We start from the raw sequence: 23,987 nt of genomic DNA on the forward strand, positions 1-23,987 counted from the left end.
GAACAAGGAGAAACTTAATGCTGAACAAACCACCAAATCAGCAAACTGGAAGGAACTTCAGTGAGACACTGCTGAGCGGTGAAAAAACAGGTTCATGAACTGCTATTTGTGACTACTTAGCGAAATGAATCCGACCCAAAACAAATGTATCTATGAAATATTCATGTAAATTTACTGCAAAGCTGTTGTAAATGTATATAAATCCTTGTTGTTCTTGTTGCAGTGCCTCAGGTGAGTTGCACCAGAGGCCTTAGAGCACCGGGAGCGGCTCCTGCTGGTGTGGTAGGAAATAACAGAGAGCGATGGTCATAACGGAAAAATCTTCAACTGCTTGAAATTTGAGCTGCAAGAAGAGAAAGAGGAGGGCCACGGGAATGAGGAACAGACAACTCAGGGAGGCAGGGGGGCCAACTGCAAATGGAAAAAGTCTGTCTTGAAGTGAGCCGCACCAGTGCATGTGACCAGCTCCGGCCTAGAAAGCTGCTTTTAAGTGCCTTGAGTGAAGCACTGCCGATGACTTCCCCCTCAAAGTTCAAAGGTTGCTGAAGTTCAGTGAATGATATACAGAGCTGAATTCTGACACAAGAGGTAAGAAATGACTGAGTTCTTTTTTTGTTAGTTTTTTTTCACATTTCAGACACATTTTGTAGTTGGAATGAACTGTTTTGTTATAGTTTATCATATGGAATTGTGTGACTTGAACCAAGAGGAACAGCACTACAGTGAAAGACTTCGACAAACGGTATCAAATGAGTTAGTCTGCTGTGGCTGTACACCAGCCTCCATTCATGGGTGTCCAGAGCAGGACTAACATTAGTTGTCAAAAACAATCATAAACGCATGGATCTCTTCAAAACTCTAATTTTGAGTCATATTGATCCTTTCTTATAAAAAAAATACTGTGCCAAATGGGAAGGTTGAAATTTTAAATTTTAAAGCAGACGTTTGTACATTTTGAAAGAAGTTTCAAGAAGGTGAGATGGACGTAACGATGCATTCAAAGTAAAGGTACATAATCTTTGAAATGCAGTTGTTAAAAGGACAGTGACTGAATTTCCCCTAAAAAGCTGGGCCCCTTGCAGCAGTTGTCCAGTCTGAACCCCTGTGGTTTCAGGTGTTGACCCAGGGAGAGTGAGCAGAAAAACAATCCCAAAGTAAATTCCAAGACTCAAAGTTCCTCCAGACTTTCTCTGAAAATGTAGCTGTTCATTTGACAAATACGTTTACGTATTGGCTGGTTTCCCAATAAATGCAGAGTTGATAGTAAGACTCACCTTGCAAAATATTTCTTGGTCTTGTTAGCTCGATTCTTTCATTGGAAGCCCAAGAACAAGCTGGAGAAATCTTAAGTTAAACAAAGTATTTATTCATGGTCACATGTGAGGTATAGCAGCGCTGGACTAGGAGTGACAGAGCCTCCGTCAGACGAGCCCCCATATCCGGAAACATTTCATATCTATGTTCACCTTTATCTCACAGAGGTTGTACACTCGACAAAGTATAATTGAACATTTGCTAGTGATATGAGCAGGCCATCCACCGTCTTCATCATGTTGTTTCAGGCGTGTATCTACTGTACCAGACCTATCTGTCCAAATAGAGACGCTTTATCTGACCCAGTTATTTTATCCCGCTTCGTCATCTTAAAGTCTTGGACATACATTGCGTTTGTATGAGCAGAGTGAAAAGTACAAACTAGGAACATAGATTATTTAGTAAACTCCAGAATATGAATACATAAAGTCTAAGAATAAAGCCAATTTATAACAGTCTACTTTTTTTTTTGAGAAGTAACTGACAACTCTAATAAACCTGCTTGCATTCCATGAAAAACTCAAACAGGTATGTATAACAGTGATGAGTCAGCTTCATGGTCTCGAAACTGACCATAACTCTTTGGTCATTGTTAACTCACAGTCAGTCTAACTACAATAAGTTATACATTTATACCAAATACCATGTCTTATATGTATTACTATTCTTTTTTTTTATATAATATCCTCCTTACTATTCTGTCTCATTCAGTTTTGTGAATGTACACAAATACCTAAGCTGTTGTTAAAAATCTAATCTACAAAGCTGACCCTGTGGTTTCCATTTGTAAATGAGTGGCTGGTTTGACCTGTTTTTGCTCCACCTTTCACTCACCTCTGTTTAGGAATCGGTTAACAGTCAACTAATCGCTCAAAAATATTAAATAACACATATGGCGGTAAAACTGTCTTGTAGTTTCTCACAGGTAAGACAAACAGAACATAGTGAATCTTAATATCATTTCACAAATGATCAACATATTGATAGAGAATATGAATTAATCAGAGAGATTATTAATGTATATCTGACATGCTTAGAAGTCTGGTTTGATCCGCAGGATACACTTATTTGATGACAGATTGTGTCGTACATATTTAAACTCAAGATCCTTTCAGTGCAGGAGAGAAAAATGTCTATTTGTTTTGTAAGCAGCTACTTGTGTTTTTGTTTCATCCCCCTGGAGTTAATCCCGGTTATACATAGGCATTCAGCTCTTGGAGGCTGGATTTGCTCGACTACAAGACAAATTTGTAGCAAAGCATTTTGCAGTTGTCAAAAAGGAATAAAATCTTTTTCATTTCTAGGGTTTTAACATATCAGGACACGACCCATTCTTTTTTGCAACGGTTCTATAGTTCATTGAGGGTCATTGCAGGCATTCATTTATGCACAGCTCTCCTAAGCCCCCACCACAACATTTCAATCAGGTTGAGGTCTGGACTTTGACTGCGTCATTGCAACACCCTGATTCTTTTTCAGCCATTCTGTTCCACTGTCCTGTTGCATGACCCAGTTTCAGCCAAGCATCTCATGTATGATCTTGTCCGTCTAAAAGACATTTTTTCAGAAGTCTTGTGGTCTGTTTGGATGCAACTTTACAAACCCAAGCTGTGCAACCATGTTCTTTTTAGAGAGAAGAGGCTCTCCTGCAACCCTTCTAAACAAGCCATGCTTGTTCGTTCTTTTTCTAATTGAACTTTACCATTTAACATGTTAACTGAGACCTGTAGAGTCTGAGATATGTCGCTAGCAATTACTCCAGTTAATCTGAGCATCGCATAGTCTGACCTTGGGGTGAACTTGGTGGGAAGTCCACTCCTGGGAAAATTGGCAAGCGCTTCAAATGTTTTCCACTTGTAAGTCATTGTTCTAACAGTGGAATGAAGGACTCCAGTTTATTTAGAAATGGCCTTACAACTCTTCCCAGTTTGATGGGCAGCACACATTGCTTCCCTGATGAATACCTGAATGCTCCAGACCAGAAAAATGACAAAACATTTGCTTTTATAAAGGTGCTCACACTTATGCAGCTCACGCTGATGCTCAATTAATCAAGTGCATTTGATCAGCAGCACCTGACTGCTACTTACCCTCCTTACTTCTGTGGAACCAGTGAGGGTCTCCTTTTTTTTTTTTTTTTCCAAACACTGCTTCAGCACTCAGGCTTTTTTCTCAGAAACAACAGTATAATATGCCATGTTTTGTTGTTCATCTGAGGTCTTATTTACATTTGAAGGCCTGGTAAAGACCACATGTGTTTTTGTTGTTTTGTTTTTTTTTCTTCTTCATGTCCTGATAAATTAATATTACAATTTAAAGAAGTTGTAGTGTCTCATTTGCATGCCTGTATGCAGGAGGTCAAGAGTATTTATTTGGTTTTTCACTAATTGTAACAAACTAAAGTCTATTGCTGTAAGTAGATATTTGGGGATTTTTTTCAACCGTAATACACAAAGAGTTGTTTTCCCCTCATGAAAAAGGGTTCGGATAGTTGGTACTTTTGCCTTTCCCTGAGTTGCAACACTTTTCGTCAATAGGTTGAGTGCCATTCATCAATCAACAACTTTTGGTTATCTGTGCAATCATTCAAGACAATGTTCAGACAAAAAAAAAGGGGGTAATGTTGTATTTACATCTGTATGCAAATCTGTCTTTAAAGATTAACCGATCTGCTGGAAGATCCTTTCATGCGTAAAAACTTTGTCAGTCATTTGGTCAAACGATTTACACCAGTGTCGTCCAACTAGAATGCTACACTTTTCAGCTCAGTTTCTGCCCAGACAGCGAACCTGACGGGTTGTAAACTTGCTGCTTTGCTGACAATTTTGATGAAAGACATTTAAGTGAGAAGCAGCAACAAACGCCTAACACCTTTGTGTATCCCCTTGCAAAAGATGGAGCGCATATTTTTCCCACCGCTGTCCACTGTTGCCGTTTCTGGTGGCACCCATGGGAACGAGATGACAGGGGTGTACATTGTGAGGGAAATGGAGAAAGAAGCGGTGAATATGACGGGATCTGTTTCCATAACTCCTGTCATGGCAAATCCACGAGCTGTTGATGCTTGCAGAAGATACACAGAGATGGATCTCAACCGCTGTTTTACAGATGCGTTGTTGAGGTAAGCTTGAGAAGGAAACCAGCAAGACTTTATGTCGATAATGTTGCTTTCACAGGCTTACAATAGGTTGATATGTGCATTTGATAGGTCTGCATTGTGATTGCAATGTTAATAATGTTCTGGATTCCAGTTCCCCCATAACAGATTCAACACCCTACGAGTTGAGGAGAGCTCAGGAGCTGAACGCCCAGCTGGGACCCAAAGGAAGTGAGGAGGCCGTGGACCTGCTCATAGATCTCCACAACACAACAGCCAACATGGGCCTGAGCCTCATCTTCTACTCTTTAGACTGGATCACTCTGCACATTTATAAGTATATACAGGTAGGAACTTCAAGTAGTCTTCCCGACGTAAATCTAGGGATACTATATTTGTAATGAAAGTTAATCTGAATCAGAAGTCAAACTCCAGTATTTCAAAGCTTGAGAAGCTGTAATGAAGAATGCTGAGCAGTAAAGAAACATCCCATTTGGTTTTGTTTTCAGAGTAAGATGAGCTCCATGCCTGTGAGAGCAGTGCAGCTGGACATACCCATATCCGATGCTTACTCCCTGGAATCAGTGGGAAAGCATGGCCTTGGTAACTGCATGGATATTAGAATGGCTCAAGATTTATTTTCTCAACACAACTGTGCTGAACATCATGTGAATGCTTCTCTCATCTTTTGCAGCAATAGAGGTGGGGCCTCAACCCAACGGTGTGCTCAGAGCTGATATCTTTAACATGGTTAAGGAAGCAGTGGATCACACAGTAACATGGCTGCAGGAGTTCAATTCTGGTAAGGAGTAACCCCTGCTGTTTAAAGGGTTGTGTTATGAGCAAAGTGTAGAAAAAAATGTTATCTTAAAGTAACACTAGAGAATTTGCCTTTTTTTGTTGTTGTTGTTCTTTGGCTCCCCCTACAAACCAGTCATGAAAACAAATCTCTATGCACAGCAATACACATGAATTTGCTGTCATGTTGAAGAGTCCACAAAGACACCATCTAAAGTCCATAAAAATGTCAAGTGACTTTGAAGCAGTGCGGTGTGGCGCAGCCATGGAAACCAAAGCCGTTGAACTGCGGTATCTCGGCCCCCGGGCACTCTTGGGCTGTTTCAGGCCAGGGAATGTGCATTGCAAAGACCAATGTACCTCAAAACGAGTCATTCCCTTCAATGCTTTTTATACTCTGATAAACTAATACTAACATCTCCCTTGCATTAACCAACATGAAGGTAACTGGTTTCATATGGCCAGATTTTGAGCCTCAGCAGAACAAATCTAACAAACATCTATCAAAACCTGAGATCACCTTGCCTTGATACTCTAAATAAGCCCAGAATTACACACCACTCACACCATCGCTCCTCTGCCAACAGGATGTACTTTTGAGGGGGGTGAAGTGGAAGCATACACTTTCTTGAAAAGTGTTGACTACCCAAGAGACCCAGCTGGTGAAATAACTGCTGCTATACACCCCAAGTTACAGGTACAGTATAAGTTGGCGGCAAATTATAAAGCCTAAGCCATCGCTTAAACATGCAGGATTGATACAAACACTTATTCAAGGATGCATGGAGCCTATTTAGCAGCCTGTGACAAACACTAATGTCAAATTTGCATGCCTTGTCCAGGATAATGACTTCAAGCTTCTGCGGCCAGGGGACCCCATGTTCATGTCCTTTTCTGGGGAGACGGTGAAGCACGAGGGAGAAGAGCTATACCCTTTCTTTGTGAATGAATGCGCTTACTATGAGAAGAAGATTGCTTTCCATCTAGCTCGGAAGACCACTTTCACCTTCCCTTCCATATGTGTGAAGAAAGACTGAAAGCAACAAAAATATATATGCAAACGTGCTCTAATCACCTCTAATAAGCAAATGCACAAATGTATTACAATGATAGTCACAACTGGAGATTGTAATCAGACTAAACAGCAGTTCTAAAGCTTTACTACCTCTGTGAGGTGTAACTCAAAGCTTATCCGTAACCATTGTTGCTTTATGTATCTGAATGTCATGAATTGGACAGCCTCCACCCACTCAGAACTAGGAACTTAATTTGCCTAATCTGATGGACAGTGATCCTTTTGCACAACACTATGTTTAAATAAATGGAGATGTGAATCACTTCAACTTGTCATGTTGAGTTTATTAAAAAACAAATTACGAGGATCTCAATTGTCAGCAGAAATTGTCAGTGGTTGTCAAGACAAAAGCATCTTGAAAATCTTACTTTACCAGATGTGTCGAGGAGCCTCAGTTACACTTACAGGTTTGCTGTTTTATTGAAGACATTTTTCTCACACTGTGCCTTGCAACATGTGCTGTTTGTTATACTCTGTCTGATCTCTTCTCCAAAAAGCCCCACCCTGCTCTGATTGACTGATACCAAAAAAAAACAAAAAAAAACAGCGAAAGTCAGCAAATGTCTAATTTATTGATGCCGAACAATACAAGTGTGCTTTAGAAGTACATAAAAACATTTAGAAAAGCACGAGTTCATCCATATCAGATGTATAAACCAAACATTGTGACATAAAAGCATCACAATTCGTGTTTGTGCTGAGCAATGAGGCGTTCTGGACATATAAAGTTGCAATTTAAATTCACATCAATGTGTGTAGTAAAATTTTCACTTTTTTTTTTTTTTTTGTTTAAATTCAACCAGTAGTGAAAATACCAATCTCAGAGACTCTGGAGTTTCAACAACAAATACTTCAAAGACTTAAACTTATGCATAAACCTAACAAACCGATAAGTTAATCATACAGAGGGATCAGAAGGCCGACTGCGTTCACGACTTAAACATTTAAGTCCTTTTAAAAGTGAAACCTCTCTTTTTGCGAGTGTAAAATGGCAGTAATAAAGTTTGGACAGAAGGTCCAGTCTAGTGGCATCAAATTGATTTGGATCTAATTACCTGTGCTTTTAAACATTAGATCTATCAACAACAGTGACAATGGAAGGTGAGTGGTTCCATTTTTAGTGAGTGACATTTCATGACATTTAGTCAGCATATACCACAGGCTGAAATCAACAATTACCACACATGTTGGAAAGGTCAACTTGAAAGGCATGCAGAGCAAAGGCTTGATATTTAAACTTATGCAAACACAGGACACCAAAACACTTAAATAAAGGCGTGTTAGAGATGTTCCTCTAACAGAGATAGCTACCTTGACTTGGAGAAATCCAGGTCTAAAATTCATGACAGCGCAAGTTTATAATCTTGAACTGAGTTAAGGTCAATGTGGTGAGCAGCTTTAGAAGCATTGGCAACTCAAAAGAAGGCTTTTAAAAAAAAGAAGAAAGAAAGCACAGAAAGCACTGAAGTTGATACCAGCTTTTACAGATAACATATTAAAAAAAAAAAAAAACATGCTTTGGGTGAGCAAAGGCAAGATAATGCCACCCTAAAATTATTAAACCTCTACTTATGAGCACTTCTGATGATTAGCTGCAAACTTACTTTGTGTATTCATTTTGGTCAGTGGTAGCCCGCCATTGCTTTTTCAAGAAGACTGAGACAGAGGAAGTGCAAAGTCCAAACCTGCACACCTCATCGCACTTACAACCTCCTTTAACCAGAAACCGTTTGGGGGAGGTTTTCAGACCTGTCGGCTGTTTGAAACCCCGTCTTCTACGCGACCCTGTAAGCAGTCATGCGGGTGTAATTGTTGCGGTGACTTTTGGCCGCCCACAGGAACAGAGCCGCCGCCATCATCTGCAGGGGGAAGGAAATAAGGGCGAGGTAGAGAGACCAGCCCATCGAGCCCTCTACCCCCTTGGGCGGTTTGTAATAGTGGTGGAGCAAATCTACTCCCGCCCGGAAACAGCAGACAGTGCTCAGAGAGCATAAACCTGATAAGCAGAAGAGAGAAGGAGAAAACGGTGGGATGAGAGAAATTACAGCTCCGAGATAAGAGTGTCTGCTAAAAGTAATAGGAGCAACAGTTCACTCAAAAGCTCATTATTTCGTCAGCAGTTTTTCAGGCGTTATGTTTGCGATTCTCCAAATACAAGTACTGCATTTTGTAATCTGGCAGTCGCTGCTATTATATAACGTGCAGTCACACGAGTTCTGATGGTAAGTGAAACGGGTCCTCTTCACGATGCAAAAATAAAGAAATCAATTAATCGATTGAATAAAGACTATGAAATCAACTGTTTGGTACATACTAAAAAAGGGAATGTAAAGCAACATTAAAGGGTCTTGATGTCCACAAAAGACAGAGGTAAGGTAAAGAAAAACGCTTCACAATATGCACAATTACAATATCTATAATCTGAGTCTAAGCCAAAGGAGCTTTCTTGCATACCATTGTCTTTAGCTGGATTTCTAGTCTGAGGTGCTGTTAAAGAGCCAAGAAGAAAGAAAGTAATCAGACATGTATCCATTCACTGGTTTGAAATGAAGAAACTAAGCTGCGTAACGTTAATTGATAGTGACGGAAAAGGCCATGTTGCTGGAAGAAAAAGATAATCCACAAAGAAGAAACAGAAAGAGGTCTTCTTCAGGTGTTGCTATCATCCGTGGAATATGTGGGAGAATATAACAAATCTGGGAAGACGGAAATTCTCCCGTTTGCCAACTCAAAAAGGAAATAAACCATGATTCAAAAAGTCATTTCCATGCCCACTGACGTACATCGAGTCATCTTCGAAAAAGGCAGAAATCACAGCAAACAAGCCTGTGCGTGTTTTTGCACGTTATGGAAGATTTTTGTCCCCTTCGTCACTTCCATTGCTGACGCATCTGTAAAAGGCTGCAGCCTTCGAGCTCGAACAGAATGCTGCTTAGTGTTTCACTTTGCCTCATGTGTGCGCCAAGCTAATGATAGTTTTTACTGAAGCAGCTGTCATGCCATAAAGTGATCTTTATGCAACTTATTTTGTTCAGAACTGAATAGACAAAATAAACGCCTCCTGTAGATTACTGAATTTATGTTGTACATTATTATCTGCTATAAAAACTAAAATCCTCCCACAAGCATTTTTGCAATTGTTCCTGTCAAATAAAGAAAAAACAATAATAATGACAATTATCGCCTATAGAACACAAATATGCCCAAAGAAATATGCTTCTCATCGTAATCCCCCAGTACTCTTCACTGGCGGTCCACTGTGAGAGTGCACGTGTTCATAAATAAAAGTGCACTTTTCTCACCTGCAAGAAAGTGGAACACTCCCACACAGAACGTAGGGGTGAAGCTGCGGCACAGGCAAGCGCAGACGCCCACGAGGCCACTGAGGAAAACGAGCGCCAGCGACACCAAGGGCAGGAGAAACTGGCACCTCCACAGATCTGCACAAAAGACCGCAATTAGAGGATTGAAGTCTTAAAAACACGCATTCTCACCCAATTCAAAGCTGCCAACTGCGTGTGGAATGCAAACCGTGTTCCAATATTCGCATTTCACACGTGTCCTGGTATTTCCTTTGAACTCAGAAGGGTTGTTACCTGCAGTTCACTACGCTTTGAAGTCACCAAAAACTCAACGAGCGGCACATAGACACGCATAAAAATAACGAGTATAACGGAGGAAGGTCGACTCACATGTTCTCAGCAGATCCTCTTTACTGTGGTTTCCGGGGTGTTTGTACTTCGGGATGAATTGCTCAGGAAGAGTGAAGCTCACACAAGCGGTCTCCATCCTGGGGTCTAAAGTCAAAGTAAAAGAGCACAGATGCAACTGAGTCATTTGCATCATATAAATATACTAAATAGAGAATGTTAGACAGCGCCGGGCGACACGATGATACACTGTATGCACTGTTTATACCAAGGTAGCCGTAACGTTCAATAGAAATGTACTGCGCGCATTGTTGAGAAGTCAGTGAGAAACCTCGTTCAAGGCTAAACTGGATTTGCGAGTCAAATTTCTTCAAAATATGTTGTACCCCTCGTTAATCAAAACCCCAGCTAATGTTTGCAGTCACACTCTCAAAAGTACACCAAGTAAGTGTTTCATTTAGAAAGTTCAGACGCTGCTAACCAGCAAGTCTGTTCCTGTCAAATTTCGGTCACTCAGCTGCCTCTTCAGGGACTCTCTTGGACTCGCGCTGCCGACTACGGTCCTTGTTTTGCTCTACAGCATCGTTGAGATCGGCATGACGTCACATGAACGAATTTCTCACCAGCTGAGCGTTGGTTCTTCTTTAGAGCAGAACAAGAACTGCTGCCAGCCGCAGTCCCAAACAGAGGAGTTCACCCATGGCACGACAGTTTGATTGGAGAGGCAACTGAATGACACTTAAAGGGATAGTTCGCCTCTTTTGACATGAAGCTGTATGACATCCCATGTTAGCAATATCATTTATGAACATTGACTTACCCCCCGCTGCGTCCTGTGAGCCGAGTTCCAGCCTCGTTTTGGCGTTGACGAAGGTGGTCCGGCTAGTTGGCTGGGGCTTAAAAAATAAAGCGTTTTGCTTCTCAAAACAATATGCGTTCAAAAGAGTAATACATTTGCATCACAAAATCGTCCATCCAGAAAAAGTCAGACCTCACAATCGCTTGGCGCTATTTCTCTCTACCTTCGTATCACTACGGGCTGTGTAAACTGTGCAGACCGAAGTGCAGACCGAGCAGTCCCCTGCCTCCGAGCAGTAAACACCGTAACAGGTGCGGCTATCGGCAGGTGGCTGAACGCATTGATATCAAGAGAGGCAAAAAATAGCGCCAAGCGATGTGAGGTCTGACTTTTTCTGCATGGACGATTTTGTGATGCAAATGTATTACACTTTTGAACGCATATTGTTTTGAGAAGCAAGACGCTTTATTTTTTAAGCCCCAGCCAACTAGCCGGACTACTTACGCCAACGCCAAAACGAGGCTGGAACTCGGCTCACAGGACGCAGCGGGGGGTAAGTCAATGTTCATAAATGATATTGCTAATATGGGATGTCATACAGCTTCATGTCAAAAGAGGCGAACTATCCCTTTAAAGCTGCCAAAACAGCAGTGCTACAAATCCTACAGAGCTACAGAGCCGTGCCCTCCGATTTGCTTCACCTCTTTGTTACCTTCCATCGATCAAAAGAAACCATGGAGCACTTTCTCATGATAATCACAGATCATTTGTACCTTAAAGCACTTAAGGTAACCTGTAAGTTGAGAATCAAAAGTTAAACTGTTGACAACGTTTTCAGCTTAATGCTTCGATGCCAGCTACAATACCTTCGCTCAAGACAAACAGATCAAAGACAGCAATAGAACTGCAGCAACCGGGAGACTGTGGGTGGCACACTGTAAACTACCTGGACATCCACTCTGGTGAGTGCACTCTGGGGGCTGTGCTCTGCCGTCACTGTCATTGACTGAAGGATGATCATCTGTTGATTAAGACACTAGATAAAATTAATCTCATCATACCAGGTTTTATAGGTGATTAGCTTCTTTTTTTTTTTTAAGCTTGCATGTCTTTAAAAAGTACATTCTAGATTATCTATTGAGGGCAGAGGAACATACAGACTTAATAAGATGGTCACCCTCCGTTTCCACTTCATAAGCAAGGCTGATTCTCAGGTGTGGAGCCAGGCAAGCTAAATGTATGACGTAGGTGGTGTTGCTCGGGTGTTTGTGCAAGTCCATTTCCTCGTGTGCCCACTGGTTGCTCATCTCCTCTGCAGTCCGACTCCAGCCTCTGTCCCAGGGCAATCTTCCATCTCCCACTCGCCCTTTTCTCATAACCGGGCTTCTGACTTCTCTGATTGAAGTCGGAAGTTATCTGGCTCCTTCATGTGTGTGAGTGGGCATTGAAGAAAACCCTACAAAACCAAACTTGGGTGTAGCTTTGATCTCAATAAACCGAGTTTTTCCCATTTTGTGCCATTTGCTACGCTAACGCCACAACATCTGACGGGAGCCGTTTTTACTCCACTACATTTGTCTTAAGGTTTTATTAATCAACTACTTTTCAGATGATAGCTTTTCATACTCATCCTGTCCAATGAGAATCATATACATCCAAATTGAACTTTTCTTTTTTTTTTTTAAATCTTTCCCACTACAATAACGAAAATTATACAGAGTTCCTTTCTCTCTTAGGAGCATTCTTCTTCTTTGTACTCAGATGCAGAAGGGACTCGGGTTAGGGGGAGCAAGCATTTTATGAAACTGCAGTACAATAAATCCTGAGAGTTTGTGAGTAATATTTATCCTTTTGTGAGCGTTTAAAAGTAGTATACGGAGCTATAAAATGATCGTTCCCATTTCACTTGTTATTTTATCAAAGTGGCCCGAGTCTTAGATTACAAATTTGCCTTTTATTGTATCTTACAGAGGAAAGTTTCCTCATAAGACAAGAGCTGTAATCTGGCTCGCTAAAGCACTGACATTAGTTATCTTATAGTTCCCACACATAACGGATGAATCTGATTAATTTTGAAAAGTTCTAAGTTGACACAGGCCTCCGTGGGTGTTGGTGGGACAATGCAACTAGTTACTGGAACAACTCCACTCAGTGGACGCTCAGTGGATTGATTTTAGGAAGAGCCGCGATGGTAAAGAGTGGAGCATCACCACTAACACTCCAGTATACCGTGTCAGTGACCACGTCGTTCCTTTCATCGTGGTTTCATAACCTCTTACCAGAGACAAGCGGGAGAAAGCAGCCACCTGACCGGCTTAATTTAAACATGACACAGGGTGGTTAGCAGCACCAGAACTATCAAAAATAGATACATACTGCACCTTTAACATTGGCAATTTGCTTCATGATCTCCCCGAGGTAATCTAATTCTGATCAAAATATCAAATAGTGAATTATTTTAAAGCTATATGAAGTGCAATATGTACATTAGGACACTTTGTAAGTAGGTGTGTTCTGCGTCTTATGCTGGTGATCCACCGTTTGACATGAACCACCTTACTGTGGGCTGAGGAGGGGGTCACTGATAGGGAAGAATGTGTGACACTTTGAACACAGTAAATACCTGGCTCTTTGTACCAGTGGGACTTGGTGGGCACCTGGATGCACCTCCACCACAGTCCCAGAGTGCCGTTCAGGCGGAACATTGAGGTGTAGGTCTTCTCGCTGTAGGTCTTCTCATCAAACTCGCAATTGACAAACTCTTCTTTGAGCACCGAGACGTTGACGCCCTGTTTCACTGGTGGGCTGCTGTACTGGAACCAGTGCTGAGTCCCCACAGCCACGGAGAGGTAGACTGTGGCCAGCAGGCTCAGCACCGAGCCGATGACCAGAGCTGTAGCATACCGATTATCCACCATGGTCTGGATGGAGACAGCGCGTTTGGGTAGCAGAGCTACAAATGTAAAAACATAAATAGAAACGGTCTGGCTTTCAGTCTTGATGTGCAAAGAATCCTAGGTTTGTATTGTTAAATATGTATCCTCTTGTTGCTTTGGCACCACGACATGTCTGTGGACTGTCGTTGGTTTGGGAGTGTCGCACTAACCGAATGCTGGATCTTATTCAGTCATGTTGTGGCATTTAAAGCGGTGAACCAGAGGGGCGTTTACAACCTGTCGAGGAGTCAAAGATACACACAGGTTAATGTCCTCTTGGCCAAAAGCGTTAAGTGTTACAGTCATATACTGTAGCCAGTGAGACAAGAACAATGACTGCCTGGTGCTGCTAGTTAATAATGAATATGTTTCAGGCACTAACAACAACAAAAAAAAGGTTAATCGAATATGTAAAGTAGTTAGCATGTCACTAGCTGAGTAGGGCTAATTATTGTTACGTGTAACAAGCTGCGTCTTTATCGGCACATTTGGAAAACTTATCGTTAGATGTTCTAGCCAAGTTTCCCTTAACCTCACAGCTGAGCAAAGTAATTTACTCTTTACCTTTTTTTTTCTCTGCTCATTTAACTTCCTGCAGGCCTTCCCAGTCTTCTTCTACGTTAGTAAGTCTTCTTCTTTTAGAATACAGGGTAGAAACATTATTAAGCATATCGCCACCTTCTGTTTTGGAGTTTCTGTCGTCTTCCTCTCGGTTAATTGTAGACCACAGTCTATCGTGTTGACCTAATATAATGTGTATTGGGCATCAAACAATAAATTCAGATGAGATTCAGATTTATTGACATTTTGTGTTTGTATATTCTGATAATTGCTTTAATTGCCATCGAAGGAAAAATGACTAAATGTTATCCCAACATCACAGTCTGCTTGGCTCCTCTAAAAGACAGGAGCTCCCCGTCAAACATAATTTGTGGATTTCTGGAGGTAAAGAACATCTGACGCGCAGACTGCGAAAACTTGTGTAAATTATCATCTTAACCCTCAAACTTCATATTTTCGCGAACATAAAAACATCCGCCTGTACTATGGTGATGCATACAAAGACAAGGTATGATTGAAATTAGGCTTGAAGTATTAGAAAATCCCATTTTTATTTTTTGTGTTGCAAGGCATATCCATTGAAAACAATTTACAAGATTGAAATGCTCTCAGAATGAATCGAAACTATAGCTGATCAACACACATAAAAAAATCTCTGAAGTATGCAATATGGTTAAATAGCGTGGCTTTCATTGCCAATAATCCCTCTGAGAAGAGACAAGAAGAGATTTTGAACATACAATCAGTGAGGTAGCGACAAACACAGTTAAACACATGATTCATACCCTAAAAAACCAAGTTCTACATAATGCAGCTTAAAAAAAAAAAAAGTAAAATCAAACACATTGGCATTTGTACACAAAGAAGTCTAGTGCAAACTGATTCCTTTTGAGCAACAGAGTTCCCTTATGATCACAGTGAGTCCCCTCTAACAAACAGTCTCTGCCGCTTGTTGTCAGACAGGACTGTTGCGTTTAGGACTGCGGTGGCAGTGAACTCCACAGTGCACGGCTGGGAGCCGCAAGGAGCCCCCTCAAGCTCCAGGACGGTCACATTGTTGGCTGTAGCTGTGCTGAGGATGTAGGCAGGGACGTAAAGAGTCACCTGGGGTCCTCGGGAGGGCCAGTAGCGCCCTAAATTGAAGCCGTTAATCCAGATCTGGCCCTAGAAGACACACATCAGATTGGGTCAAGTGTTTTCATGAATTAAGAATAATAATAAAAAACTGAAATCAAAGGATAAGAGATGGAGGGGGGAACTAATGAATCATGAAAGTGTAAGTGTAAACAATCTGACCAGTGCTATGACAAGGAATATCTGTAGGCCTAGTGAAGTAGATCTTTATCATCAACATTCCATATTTACTTCATATTTACTTCATATTTACTTCTTCCTTATTTAAAATTGGCTGTAAAACAAACATTTCCTTGTTCAATAAAACCCACAAATGTTTGTATGTCAAAATATATCCGTAATCTACGAGGTATAACCTGCCAGAAAGGCCTGAAAAAAAACCAAAAAACTTTCTATGTACAATAAAGTGACAACATTTCAATCATCAATCGCTGTGCTCAAAATGATATAAATTAGATAATCATATCCAAATGATATGAATTGTATTAAATACGAAATAGTTTCCCGAGTCCTGGTGGAAATGACTCTTCTTTCTGAACCAGCCCTCCAAAATCAAACAACATCTTATGACATTAAAAATGCTTCATCAAAATATGTGGAGTTTGAAAAGGTGGAACTTGATTTAATTATCAGAATGGTTAAATATAAATACCCTTCTCATATACCAATCAATAAAAAATACAAGCTATCTGGATCCTCTCTGGTTTGTCTGTTTCTCAGTTCAGTCTTAATGTTGGGTTACATGCCTTCCTCCAGTTGGGCAGCTTGACATAGGTGTCTTGAGGGAGGTCTGGGATGCCGTCGGGAATCGTGAAGCTTCCCCCATAGAAGGCCGGAGGGGATAAAACAGCAGGCTGAGGTGCATCTTTCCGTGTGGGTGGATTATCTCCGAGGAGGCCCTGGCTGACAGCGTCATCAATGCCAAGTCTGTACATGGTCCAGCCGGTAAGTGGGCGTCCTCCCAGAGTCAGATTGGACACCAAACCCTGTGACGAGAAAACCGAAGTTGAAAAAGTGACCAATTTCTGAATTATTCAAAATGTCTTTTAAGTATTTAAACATGCAATGTAAACACAAGACAGCAAATCACAATGTTATGGTTCAAAGGACAAACTTTAGCTTTGAAATTTAACTGGAAGAAAAACCTTGAAGTCGTTTATGTCTCTTCCGTAGTTGATTCGGCCCATATTCTCCACCAGTATGTCCACCTGACTGCCAGCCTTCCCTGTCACATTGATGGTTAGGACTTTGTTCCTTTCGAGAATCCCTGTGGCCACCTTGAGAACGAGCATGACTATATTAGCATGAGTTGGAAAGAAAAGAAGAAGAAAAAATACAGAAATACAGTCACAATGTTTTTTTAAGCCTAGTAAACCTAGTCAGATCTAGCTCTTCATTTAAAAAAAGCTTTTCCAAAAACCCGAGCGTTTCCTGGAAAACTTAAAAACTTTCCCCGAAAACGTTTTGTTTCTCAGCCTCTGGAGAAACTAAAGGCATGAAATCCAAACCATTTCAAAGATTACACCTTCAGATTTTATCGTAAAGGACCGACTTTACCCTAACTTTTATCAATATTTTTCAAAAATCTGATGTGACGTGGGGGTTTTTTCACCCTTGGAAGGTAAAATGACACATGTCTCACTCCAGGTCGCAGCTTTAAAGCTTGAGTTGGTAGTTATTTTTGCATTAACACCGTGACAAATTGTATGAAGAGCTCATGAGTTAAACTGTGTAGTGCTTTGTAACAGAATCCAATGTACAACACGAGTCAAAGGTTCTGACACGCCTCTTCATCTGAAAGTAATGCGTAGGTGTGTCCGCATTTTGTCTGGTTCCTCTTGTCCTGGTAGAGCATGTGCTCTGAGACAGCAGCTAAAAAAATAAAAAAAAGACACGCCCAAGATCTACCATGGGGTAAAAAAAATAACTTAAACAGAATTTAAGAAAACTAACTGTTTTATGTACAAGAACTCAGTGTTGTTTTTGACAACCATCTTAGATTTAGTCTTAGTCTTAGTCTTTTGGACTAAAATGCTTATTAGTTTTAGTCACATTTTAGTCATTTCTATATGTGATAGTTTTAGTCGACGAAAACTCAAAAGGGTTTTCGTCTAGTTTTAGTCGACGAAAAGTCAAAAAGGTTTTAGTCTAGTTTTAGTCAAAAAAAAGAGAAAAAATAAGTATAGTCTACTGTGTTAAGAGAATAGTATGGTCTTAACTATCAAACAAGCAGAACGAAAATACATAGCTTATTAACTGACCCTGTACTAAAGCTTTCTGATTTTTCATTCTGTACTGTGCGTGTGTCCCAACTTTACTGTAAGCGCACTAAACGCACAGGTCCTGGTTAGGGCTGCACAACGTCACTTGTGGCTTTTAGGCTAAAGCTAGCAGACTCTACGTATAACAGTAACTCGACCTGTTTAACATATCAAGTTACGTGCTGACAGAACGTACACACAAAGAGATAACCACACCGTCACTGAATGTAAACATGGCTAAACATGCTGCTAAAGTAACACACACATAATGAATTGACGTTAGCGTAACAAAAGCTAACTTTAGCCTGAAGTTAGCAGCCCATTTGCGCCAGGAGTATGTGGAAAACGCACTAATGTATTAGCTTACTATGAAATTTATCGATTATGTTAACAGCATTTGTAACTTACCTTAGAAAAAATATCCCTGTGGCGAGCCTTAAGGTGCCGCAGCAGATACTTTTTTAGGTTTTAATTGACACACACAATAAGCAGAAATGTCATGCATTTTAAACGTCTGACAGTCACCCACTAACATTTTCGTCCATTCTCGTCTCGTCAACGAAAACTCACACACGTCTCATCATGTTTTCGTCATCAGAGAGCTATGTTTATCTCGTCACCGTCTCATTATCGTCATGAAAAAAAGTGGCGTCAACGAAATGATTTCGTCATCGTTGACGAAGACAACACTGCAAGAACTCCGAAAAATCTCACTGGTGATGACCCTTTAATAAGTACCAAGAAAGGACTAAGGTGTTTCATAGTGATGAGCTACATATAATGTCCACATATAACATCTGAGGGTGAACTCACCCCGTCCACAGACACATACGCTCTGTCGTGGACCCCGTTCATAGGTGATGACAGAGGAGTGGGGCTGCTGCAGTTGACAGGCAGAGTCGTCCTATAGAGCACGTAACCAAAAGCCTGGAGGGCAGAAAGAGACGCATCAGTGAAAGGACTCAATCATTACTGTAGGCTTAAAAGTCTGGAGAAATTACTCTGAAGGGAAAAGCCTGCAGGATACCTGATTCAACTCCATGAAAGTCTGAGGATACAAGCTTTGGACAGGGCCAGAGATAGATAGCATTTCAAGAGCCTCTGATATGGTCTGGAGCTGCGGGTGGCAGAAGATCACATGTCATTACCAAGCTGGAATAAAGCAGAATAGATTGTCAAAGTATTCAAGACGGTAGTAGATCGTATCAACACAGAGGCCCTACCTTCTTCATTGGGACAGCACCATATGCAAACTTCGGGGTTGTTGGGGGTATCGGTCCCTTCGGCACGTCCCGGTACTGTTTCAAGAGGCGGCATTAATTCTTCAAAATGACCCATACTGGTAATAAGCTGGATTTCTACTCTATCTGAATGCCACATAGTTACTTTCGCTGCCCAGTTCCTACCATTTTGATGACCTCTCTGATGGCAAAGTATTTCTCTGTAAGGTCCCCCGCCTCTGTGAGCGGAGCGTCGTAGTCATAGCTTGTGGGCTGCGCAGCGTATGGCGAGTTGGCGCCTGAGGACATCAAGACACAGGGTGTCAGAAATTTACCAAAGGAAAGACTCAAATGACTTTGCTTTTTAAAAGGTGCACTCACCATTCCAGTATCCAAAGTTTGTTCCTCCAATGAACATGTACCTGTGGGAGGAAGAATGAAGGGGAGACGGAAATACTCGCTGATTCCAGATGTTATACGTTATCTTAATAACAATAAGAAGATATGAGTTACTTTTAACTTGATAATGTTTTATATGACTGTCAAAGTTGTTTGTATGACCTCCAATACATTATTCTAAGAACCTAAAGATGTACAATAATTTCCTTATGTCATAGTTTCATTGTTTTATTCAGTATGAGTGAATATCTCAACTGATTTGGAAGCAGCCTGACATTCCATCAGACACCGCCAATGTCGGCTGTACATAAAGACAAACTGAGCCTGGATCTGCTGTTAATAACCCTGTGAACGTGCTGTCACAGAGCCTCCCGCCTTCATTGGACTTCATATATGTTCTTTTATTCCTGCTGACGGTGCAAAGTTTTAAAGGACTACCAAAACTAACACAGCTCATCCCGAGATGGGAAAAATAATATGAGGACAAACTATCGTCAACCTTGTGGTAAAAGTACGCGAAAAGATCTACTGACCATCACTGACTGCTTTAAGGAGATCTCACTTTGGTGGCTAAAAATACGTTCCTGTCACAAGTGTGCATTTCTGGCACAAGATGATGAATACAACAGCTTTGCAGTTGATAGTGGTTCAAATGCTCTTCTTGTGCATTTGTACAGTAAGAGTTTAACCTCATTTTACATTTTAAATGTATAGGAACCTATTATGGGGAAGCCATTTTTAGAAGTAGGGAAACCAGTAAAGAATTAATTACAGAAGTTGTGCCAGAGAGTTTTTGAAGTTTCCTGTAATCATCAACTGATGAAAATGAGCACATTTCCAAAGGGAGTCTGGGCACCTTTTATGGTAGGATGGCTGTCGGGTGGTACGATACTTTCCCTCTTATGTTCTTTGGAAGCAGTGGTGGTTCTTTTTAAATGAATTATAACACAGTTTCAAATATAACCTTGTATTTATCTCCTATAACCTTACTATTAAAAGAGGGCACACCTTCTTCTAAACCCAACACAGGAATCTGCAAACTCACATGTTGACGTTCGCTCCCACGGCCAGAATCTGGCTGAGAGACTTGGCCACTGACACAGACGACACAACGGCGTGGCGTGATCCCCAGTGGTCCAGCCAGCCAGTGTAAAATTCAGAGTTCACCTGTGACAGAAGAAGTAACCTCATCAGCACCTGGGAGAAAATGTTCAAGTCTGAGCTTTGAAAATTCAACGAGGGAGCTGCTTGCCAAAGGTCCGTGAGGTTCAGCGTGTCGCTGTGCACCAAAGGCAGCGGTTATATTCGAACCTGGAAAAGCGAGAAGGTAAATATGAGAACGCAGCTTCCTTTCTCGTGACTTCCGACTGATACAGACAAGAAGCCGAGCTCGAACTAAGGACCGTCAATATGTTAGGTACGTCGAGCTGCTTTTACAGAACAATCTTCTCAACACATAATATTATTTTACAGTTGCTGCACTTTGCATTTGAAGCATTATTTCACAGCAGATGTTATCCGTAAACTGCAGAGTGCTAAGTGACACTTACCTGGCCCGAAGTCTACGGTGGCATAGAGGCCTTGTATTGAGCCACACTTGAGGTAGTGCAGCCCGGCGCCATCTGTAGTGAACAGCACCACCTCGTCACCCAGGTGAGAGCGGAACAGCTTGGTCAGGTGACGCATGTAGTTGTAGTCACATGCAAAGTAACTGCCATATTCGTTCTCCACCTGTAAATAAAGGATATATATACCCCTAATCAGTTTTCTTATGAAATCAAAACCCTGTGTTGGGGTGTGACCGCAGGTGAAAGTCACAGAACTGAGTCCGGGAGCAGATCGCTCACCTGCACGGTGATGATTGGACCTCCGTTCTGATAGAGATAAGGCTTCATCATGGGCAATAACTTCCCCATCCACTTATCCACAGCGGCGATGTATTCTAAAACACACAGAAGCTAATGTGTTGGGTACACTGCAGTATGAGCTACACATGCTCCTTGTGTTCGCTGCTCACCTGGGTCTGAAGATCGCAGCACAATGTCTTTCTTGTTGAGAAGCCAGGCAGGCAGGCCACCCTGGTTGGCAGAGTTACACAAACAATGACGGGATTACCAACAGAAAAGTAAACTGCGTCACATAACGTTGCTCCTAGGCTTCACTTAAACAGACGCTGCCTTTTGCAAAGTTGTAGCTTTGCCCTACGAAGAGCTGTGTTCACCTGGAATAAATGTCAGGTGCAACAGATTCTGCGCCACGTTGATGCGCCAAAAGCACAATTTATCTCTGCATAATGTAAATAATTTATATATAACATAAAAGAATGACATTGATGGAGAAGTTAATTTTACGAAAGTAACAGCTTGAGACATTTGCATGGATGCTGTCGTCCTTTCCGGTAATGCTGGTGGGGCTTTACAAATGTGAAGTGTGTCCTTCACATTCACTCCAACTGAAACAGCATAAAACAAAAGTTCTCCGGATTGCCATAATGACAGACTTCCATTGTTCCCAGAGGACGAGGAGAAAGGAGAAATGTCTAGTAAAATACTAGTTTTAACACTATAATAATTCCAATAACAAAATGGCATTCCCACCTGCTTCAGTGAGCAAATTAATGCTATTTTAAAAGAGCTAGCGTGCTAGTCTATGGAATATCATCACACTTTAGGGGTCCTATTCTACTTAATATTCTGTCATTCAAACTGTAGAATGCATTTGATATAACTTCAAATTTAATATGGACAGAATTCCAAATGTTGGGGAAAAGGAACTTCTAAGCTCTTGGTTTTCTAAAAGGTTTTCCTATTTCTGTGACAGTTTCTGAAATGGTGCGCCGTTCTTGAAGAGGACTTTTTGTTCAGCCTTCCTCTTCAAGAGTAGCACACCCACTCAGTACAGAGTGGTACAGGTGGTTTACAAGCACCTGGTGTTGTCCTTTGGCAGGCTTCCAGAGGGTGGAGTATCAGAGGACAGGCTGCACAGAGTACCAAAAGGAGATCAATTAGAATTTTTTTTAGAACTGTGAATTATGCAAATCTACTTTTGTGAAGTCGCAGAATCCTAATACAGAGCAGGAAATTGGAAAGTTTGGTCCCATCCGAGCAAAGATGATGAACATGGCCCTCATTAGCTTTGAGTCAGTATGTGAGCATGACCGGTTATTCAAGCTTGGGAGTGGACTGCTGTTAAAAAGCTCATCCAACTATTCTTCGTCTTTTCCGATATGATCTTGTACCCAGCTCACATGGGCCGGTGTCCCACAGCCGTGACATGACCACATTTTCACTATAAGATCTGTCACGGCTGACAAAAAGTCAATTTCTGAGTTTCCGACCCGTCTCTGAAAATCCTCCACAAAACAACCCACAGTGAAAACATTTACCGAGAGCCCGGCTTACCATGTCCCACTCCGCACATATGTAGGGTCCTGGCCGAAGGATGACCAGCAAACCGATGCCCTGAGCCAGCTTTAGGAAATACTCCACATCTCTCTCCTCGCTAAAATTGTACTGGTCTGGAAACTGTTCATGGTAGTTCCAAGGGATGTAGCTGCAAAGCGATTAAAGAGTCAGCGTAATCCAAACAATCCCTGAAATGTGTTGTAAGTGAGTGTTACAGTGTTGCTGGATTTCTCAGAGCAAAATTAGTTGATTTACATACGTGTATATCCTTCTCTTAGGTGGTAATTGTGTAACCTGATTTTCCAACTGCTTTCATATCAAGAGCCCGCAGACAGTGTGCAGAGAGTGACTGAACCGAGAAGCAAACCTACATCTGGATGGCGTTCAGTCCTGCCATGTACATCTTCAGCAGCCGGTCTTTCCAATAGACTCTGGGGATCCTGCTGTAGTGGACGCTTCCTGATATGTAACGAAACTTTTCCCCATCTTTACGGAAGCAGTCGTCCTTGTAGTCCACGCTGAACGAAGGAGCTGCACCGATCTGCAAGTGAAACATCATGTGACACACAATCAACAGGCTGTGCACACAAGTCAGTCGCATTAAGACTTATGACACAGGGATGACACCTCACGTGACTCCAGGATGTGTCAGTCAGATACTTTCACGGGTAGAGGTGTTTCGACAATTGTTTTCATACCAATATATTTCAAAATATTGTCTTAAAACACGAGAAGCAAAGCTCTGATCATTGTTTAGCATCTCGTAAAACTCTGATACAGAGCAACTACGAGTGTTAGTACTGAAAAACGAGCACAAAGGATAGCGTAAAAGCTGGTTTTGTGTTGATGGCGAAGCTTTTTAAGAAGAAAATCTCGGGTGCACTTACTGATTGTCCTAACAGCAGCAGCAGAGGCAGCAGAGACAGCAGGCTGCCAGCTCTGAGCACAGACATGATGAGTCCTCTGATGAGTCCTGCTGCTCCTTCTCAGGTGCGAATCTTTGTCAAAGCCGGTCGCAGTGGAACATTTACCTTCTTACCAGACTGCACTGTGATGTTTTCAAACTGCGGCACCGGGAGATGCGGAAGTAAAGTCATGTGATACAGTGATGGAGTAACGTTTTTTTTTTGGTCAGCAGGTGGCAGTGTTGCACAGTTTATTCGTGAGGCACGTGTTAGATGACGTTCAATGAAGTCATCGTTCAAAGTGTATGGAAGTTTTTCTGTGCCATCAGAGCGTTTAAGCTGCTTAGTAAGTTGTTTTGACGATGAAAGGAAACTACTCGTGAAAAAAACAAAGAAACGTTCTTTGACTGAAATTGAAACAAAAGAGCATTTTA

General features: G+C 41.5%; 3 protein-coding genes across 5 annotated transcripts; 1 reads left to right on the forward strand and 2 right to left on the reverse strand.

Annotated features, from left to right (window-relative positions):
- Positions 1-223: 223 nt before the first annotated feature.
- LOC142378472 (N-acyl-aromatic-L-amino acid amidohydrolase (carboxylate-forming) B-like) lies at positions 224-6,546 on the forward strand. Its single transcript, XM_075463005.1, has 7 exons — positions 224-588; positions 4,209-4,435; positions 4,566-4,758; positions 4,921-5,014; positions 5,106-5,213; positions 5,797-5,906; positions 6,052-6,546. The coding sequence occupies exons 2-7, from the start codon at positions 4,209-4,211 to the stop codon at positions 6,244-6,246; spliced, it is 927 nt and encodes a 308-aa protein (XP_075319120.1). The 5' UTR covers positions 224-588; the 3' UTR covers positions 6,247-6,546.
- Position 6,547: 1 nt separating this feature from the next.
- On the reverse strand, positions 6,548-14,308 carry LOC142378473 (claudin domain-containing protein 1-like). Of its 2 annotated transcripts, XM_075463006.1 has the most exons (7): positions 14,234-14,308; positions 13,840-13,906; positions 13,357-13,686; positions 11,680-11,754; positions 9,977-10,081; positions 9,587-9,724; positions 6,548-8,280 (listed from the first exon to the last, which is right to left on the reverse strand). In XM_075463006.1, the coding sequence occupies exons 3-7, from the start codon at positions 13,649-13,651 to the stop codon at positions 8,060-8,062; spliced, it is 834 nt and encodes a 277-aa protein (XP_075319121.1). In that variant the 5' UTR covers positions 13,652-13,686; positions 13,840-13,906; positions 14,234-14,308; the 3' UTR covers positions 6,548-8,059. The 2 variants fall into 2 exon arrangements, with proteins under 2 accessions (XP_075319121.1, XP_075319122.1); XM_075463007.1 differs by lacking the exon at positions 11,680-11,754.
- Positions 14,309-14,750: 442 nt separating this feature from the next.
- On the reverse strand, positions 14,751-23,747 carry glb1 (galactosidase, beta 1). Of its 2 annotated transcripts, XM_075463008.1 has the most exons (16): positions 23,536-23,747; positions 23,020-23,189; positions 22,646-22,796; positions 21,262-21,322; positions 21,092-21,186; positions 20,795-20,975; positions 20,497-20,555; positions 20,290-20,411; positions 19,227-19,267; positions 19,032-19,144; positions 18,849-18,923; positions 18,653-18,742; positions 18,439-18,552; positions 16,510-16,641; positions 16,111-16,350; positions 14,751-15,394 (listed from the first exon to the last, which is right to left on the reverse strand). In XM_075463008.1, the coding sequence occupies exons 1-16, from the start codon at positions 23,599-23,601 to the stop codon at positions 15,143-15,145; spliced, it is 1,962 nt and encodes a 653-aa protein (XP_075319123.1). In that variant the 5' UTR covers positions 23,602-23,747; the 3' UTR covers positions 14,751-15,142. The 2 variants fall into 2 exon arrangements, with proteins under 2 accessions (XP_075319123.1, XP_075319124.1); XM_075463009.1 differs by lacking the exons at positions 23,020-23,189; positions 23,536-23,747 and adding an exon at positions 22,908-23,010.
- Between the last annotated feature and the right edge of the window lie 240 nt (positions 23,748-23,987).

The sequence above is a fragment of the Odontesthes bonariensis genome, chromosome 4 (genome assembly GCF_027942865.1).
Source record: "Odontesthes bonariensis isolate fOdoBon6 chromosome 4, fOdoBon6.hap1, whole genome shotgun sequence".
NCBI classification, from domain to species: Eukaryota; Metazoa; Chordata; class Actinopteri; order Atheriniformes; family Atherinopsidae; genus Odontesthes; species Odontesthes bonariensis.

Bases quoted from the DNA above. Each gene is read 5' to 3' on its own strand.
- LOC142378472 (XM_075463005.1), top strand. From the start codon at position 4,209: ATGGAGCGCATATTTTTCCCACCGCTGTCCACTGTTGCCGTTTCTGGT. The intron at 5,015-5,105 runs GTAACTGCATGG...CATCTTTTGCAG, and splicing joins AGTGGGAAAGCATGGCCTTG to CAATAGAGGTGGGGCCTCAA. The intron at 5,214-5,796 runs GTAAGGAGTAAC...CTCTGCCAACAG, and splicing joins GCTGCAGGAGTTCAATTCTG to GATGTACTTTTGAGGGGGGT.
- LOC142378473 (XM_075463006.1), bottom strand. From the start codon at position 13,651: ATGGTGGATAATCGGTATGCTACAGCTCTGGTCATCGGCTCGGTGCTG. The intron at 10,082-11,679 runs GTAGTTTACAGT...CTTTGACTTTAG, and splicing joins TCACCAGAGTGGATGTCCAG to ACCCCAGGATGGAGACCGCT. The intron at 8,281-9,586 runs GTGAGAAAAGTG...TCTGCTTATCAG, and splicing joins AGTGTTCCACTTTCTTGCAG to GTTTATGCTCTCTGAGCACT.
- glb1 (XM_075463008.1), bottom strand. From the start codon at position 23,601: ATGTCTGTGCTCAGAGCTGGCAGCCTGCTGTCTCTGCTGCCTCTGCTG. The intron at 23,190-23,535 runs GTAAGTGCACCC...TTTCACTTGCAG, and splicing joins TGCTGCTGTTAGGACAATCA to ATCGGTGCAGCTCCTTCGTT. The intron at 16,642-18,438 runs GTGAGTTCACCC...CTCGTTCTCAAG, and splicing joins CGTATGTGTCTGTGGACGGG to GTGGCCACAGGGATTCTCGA.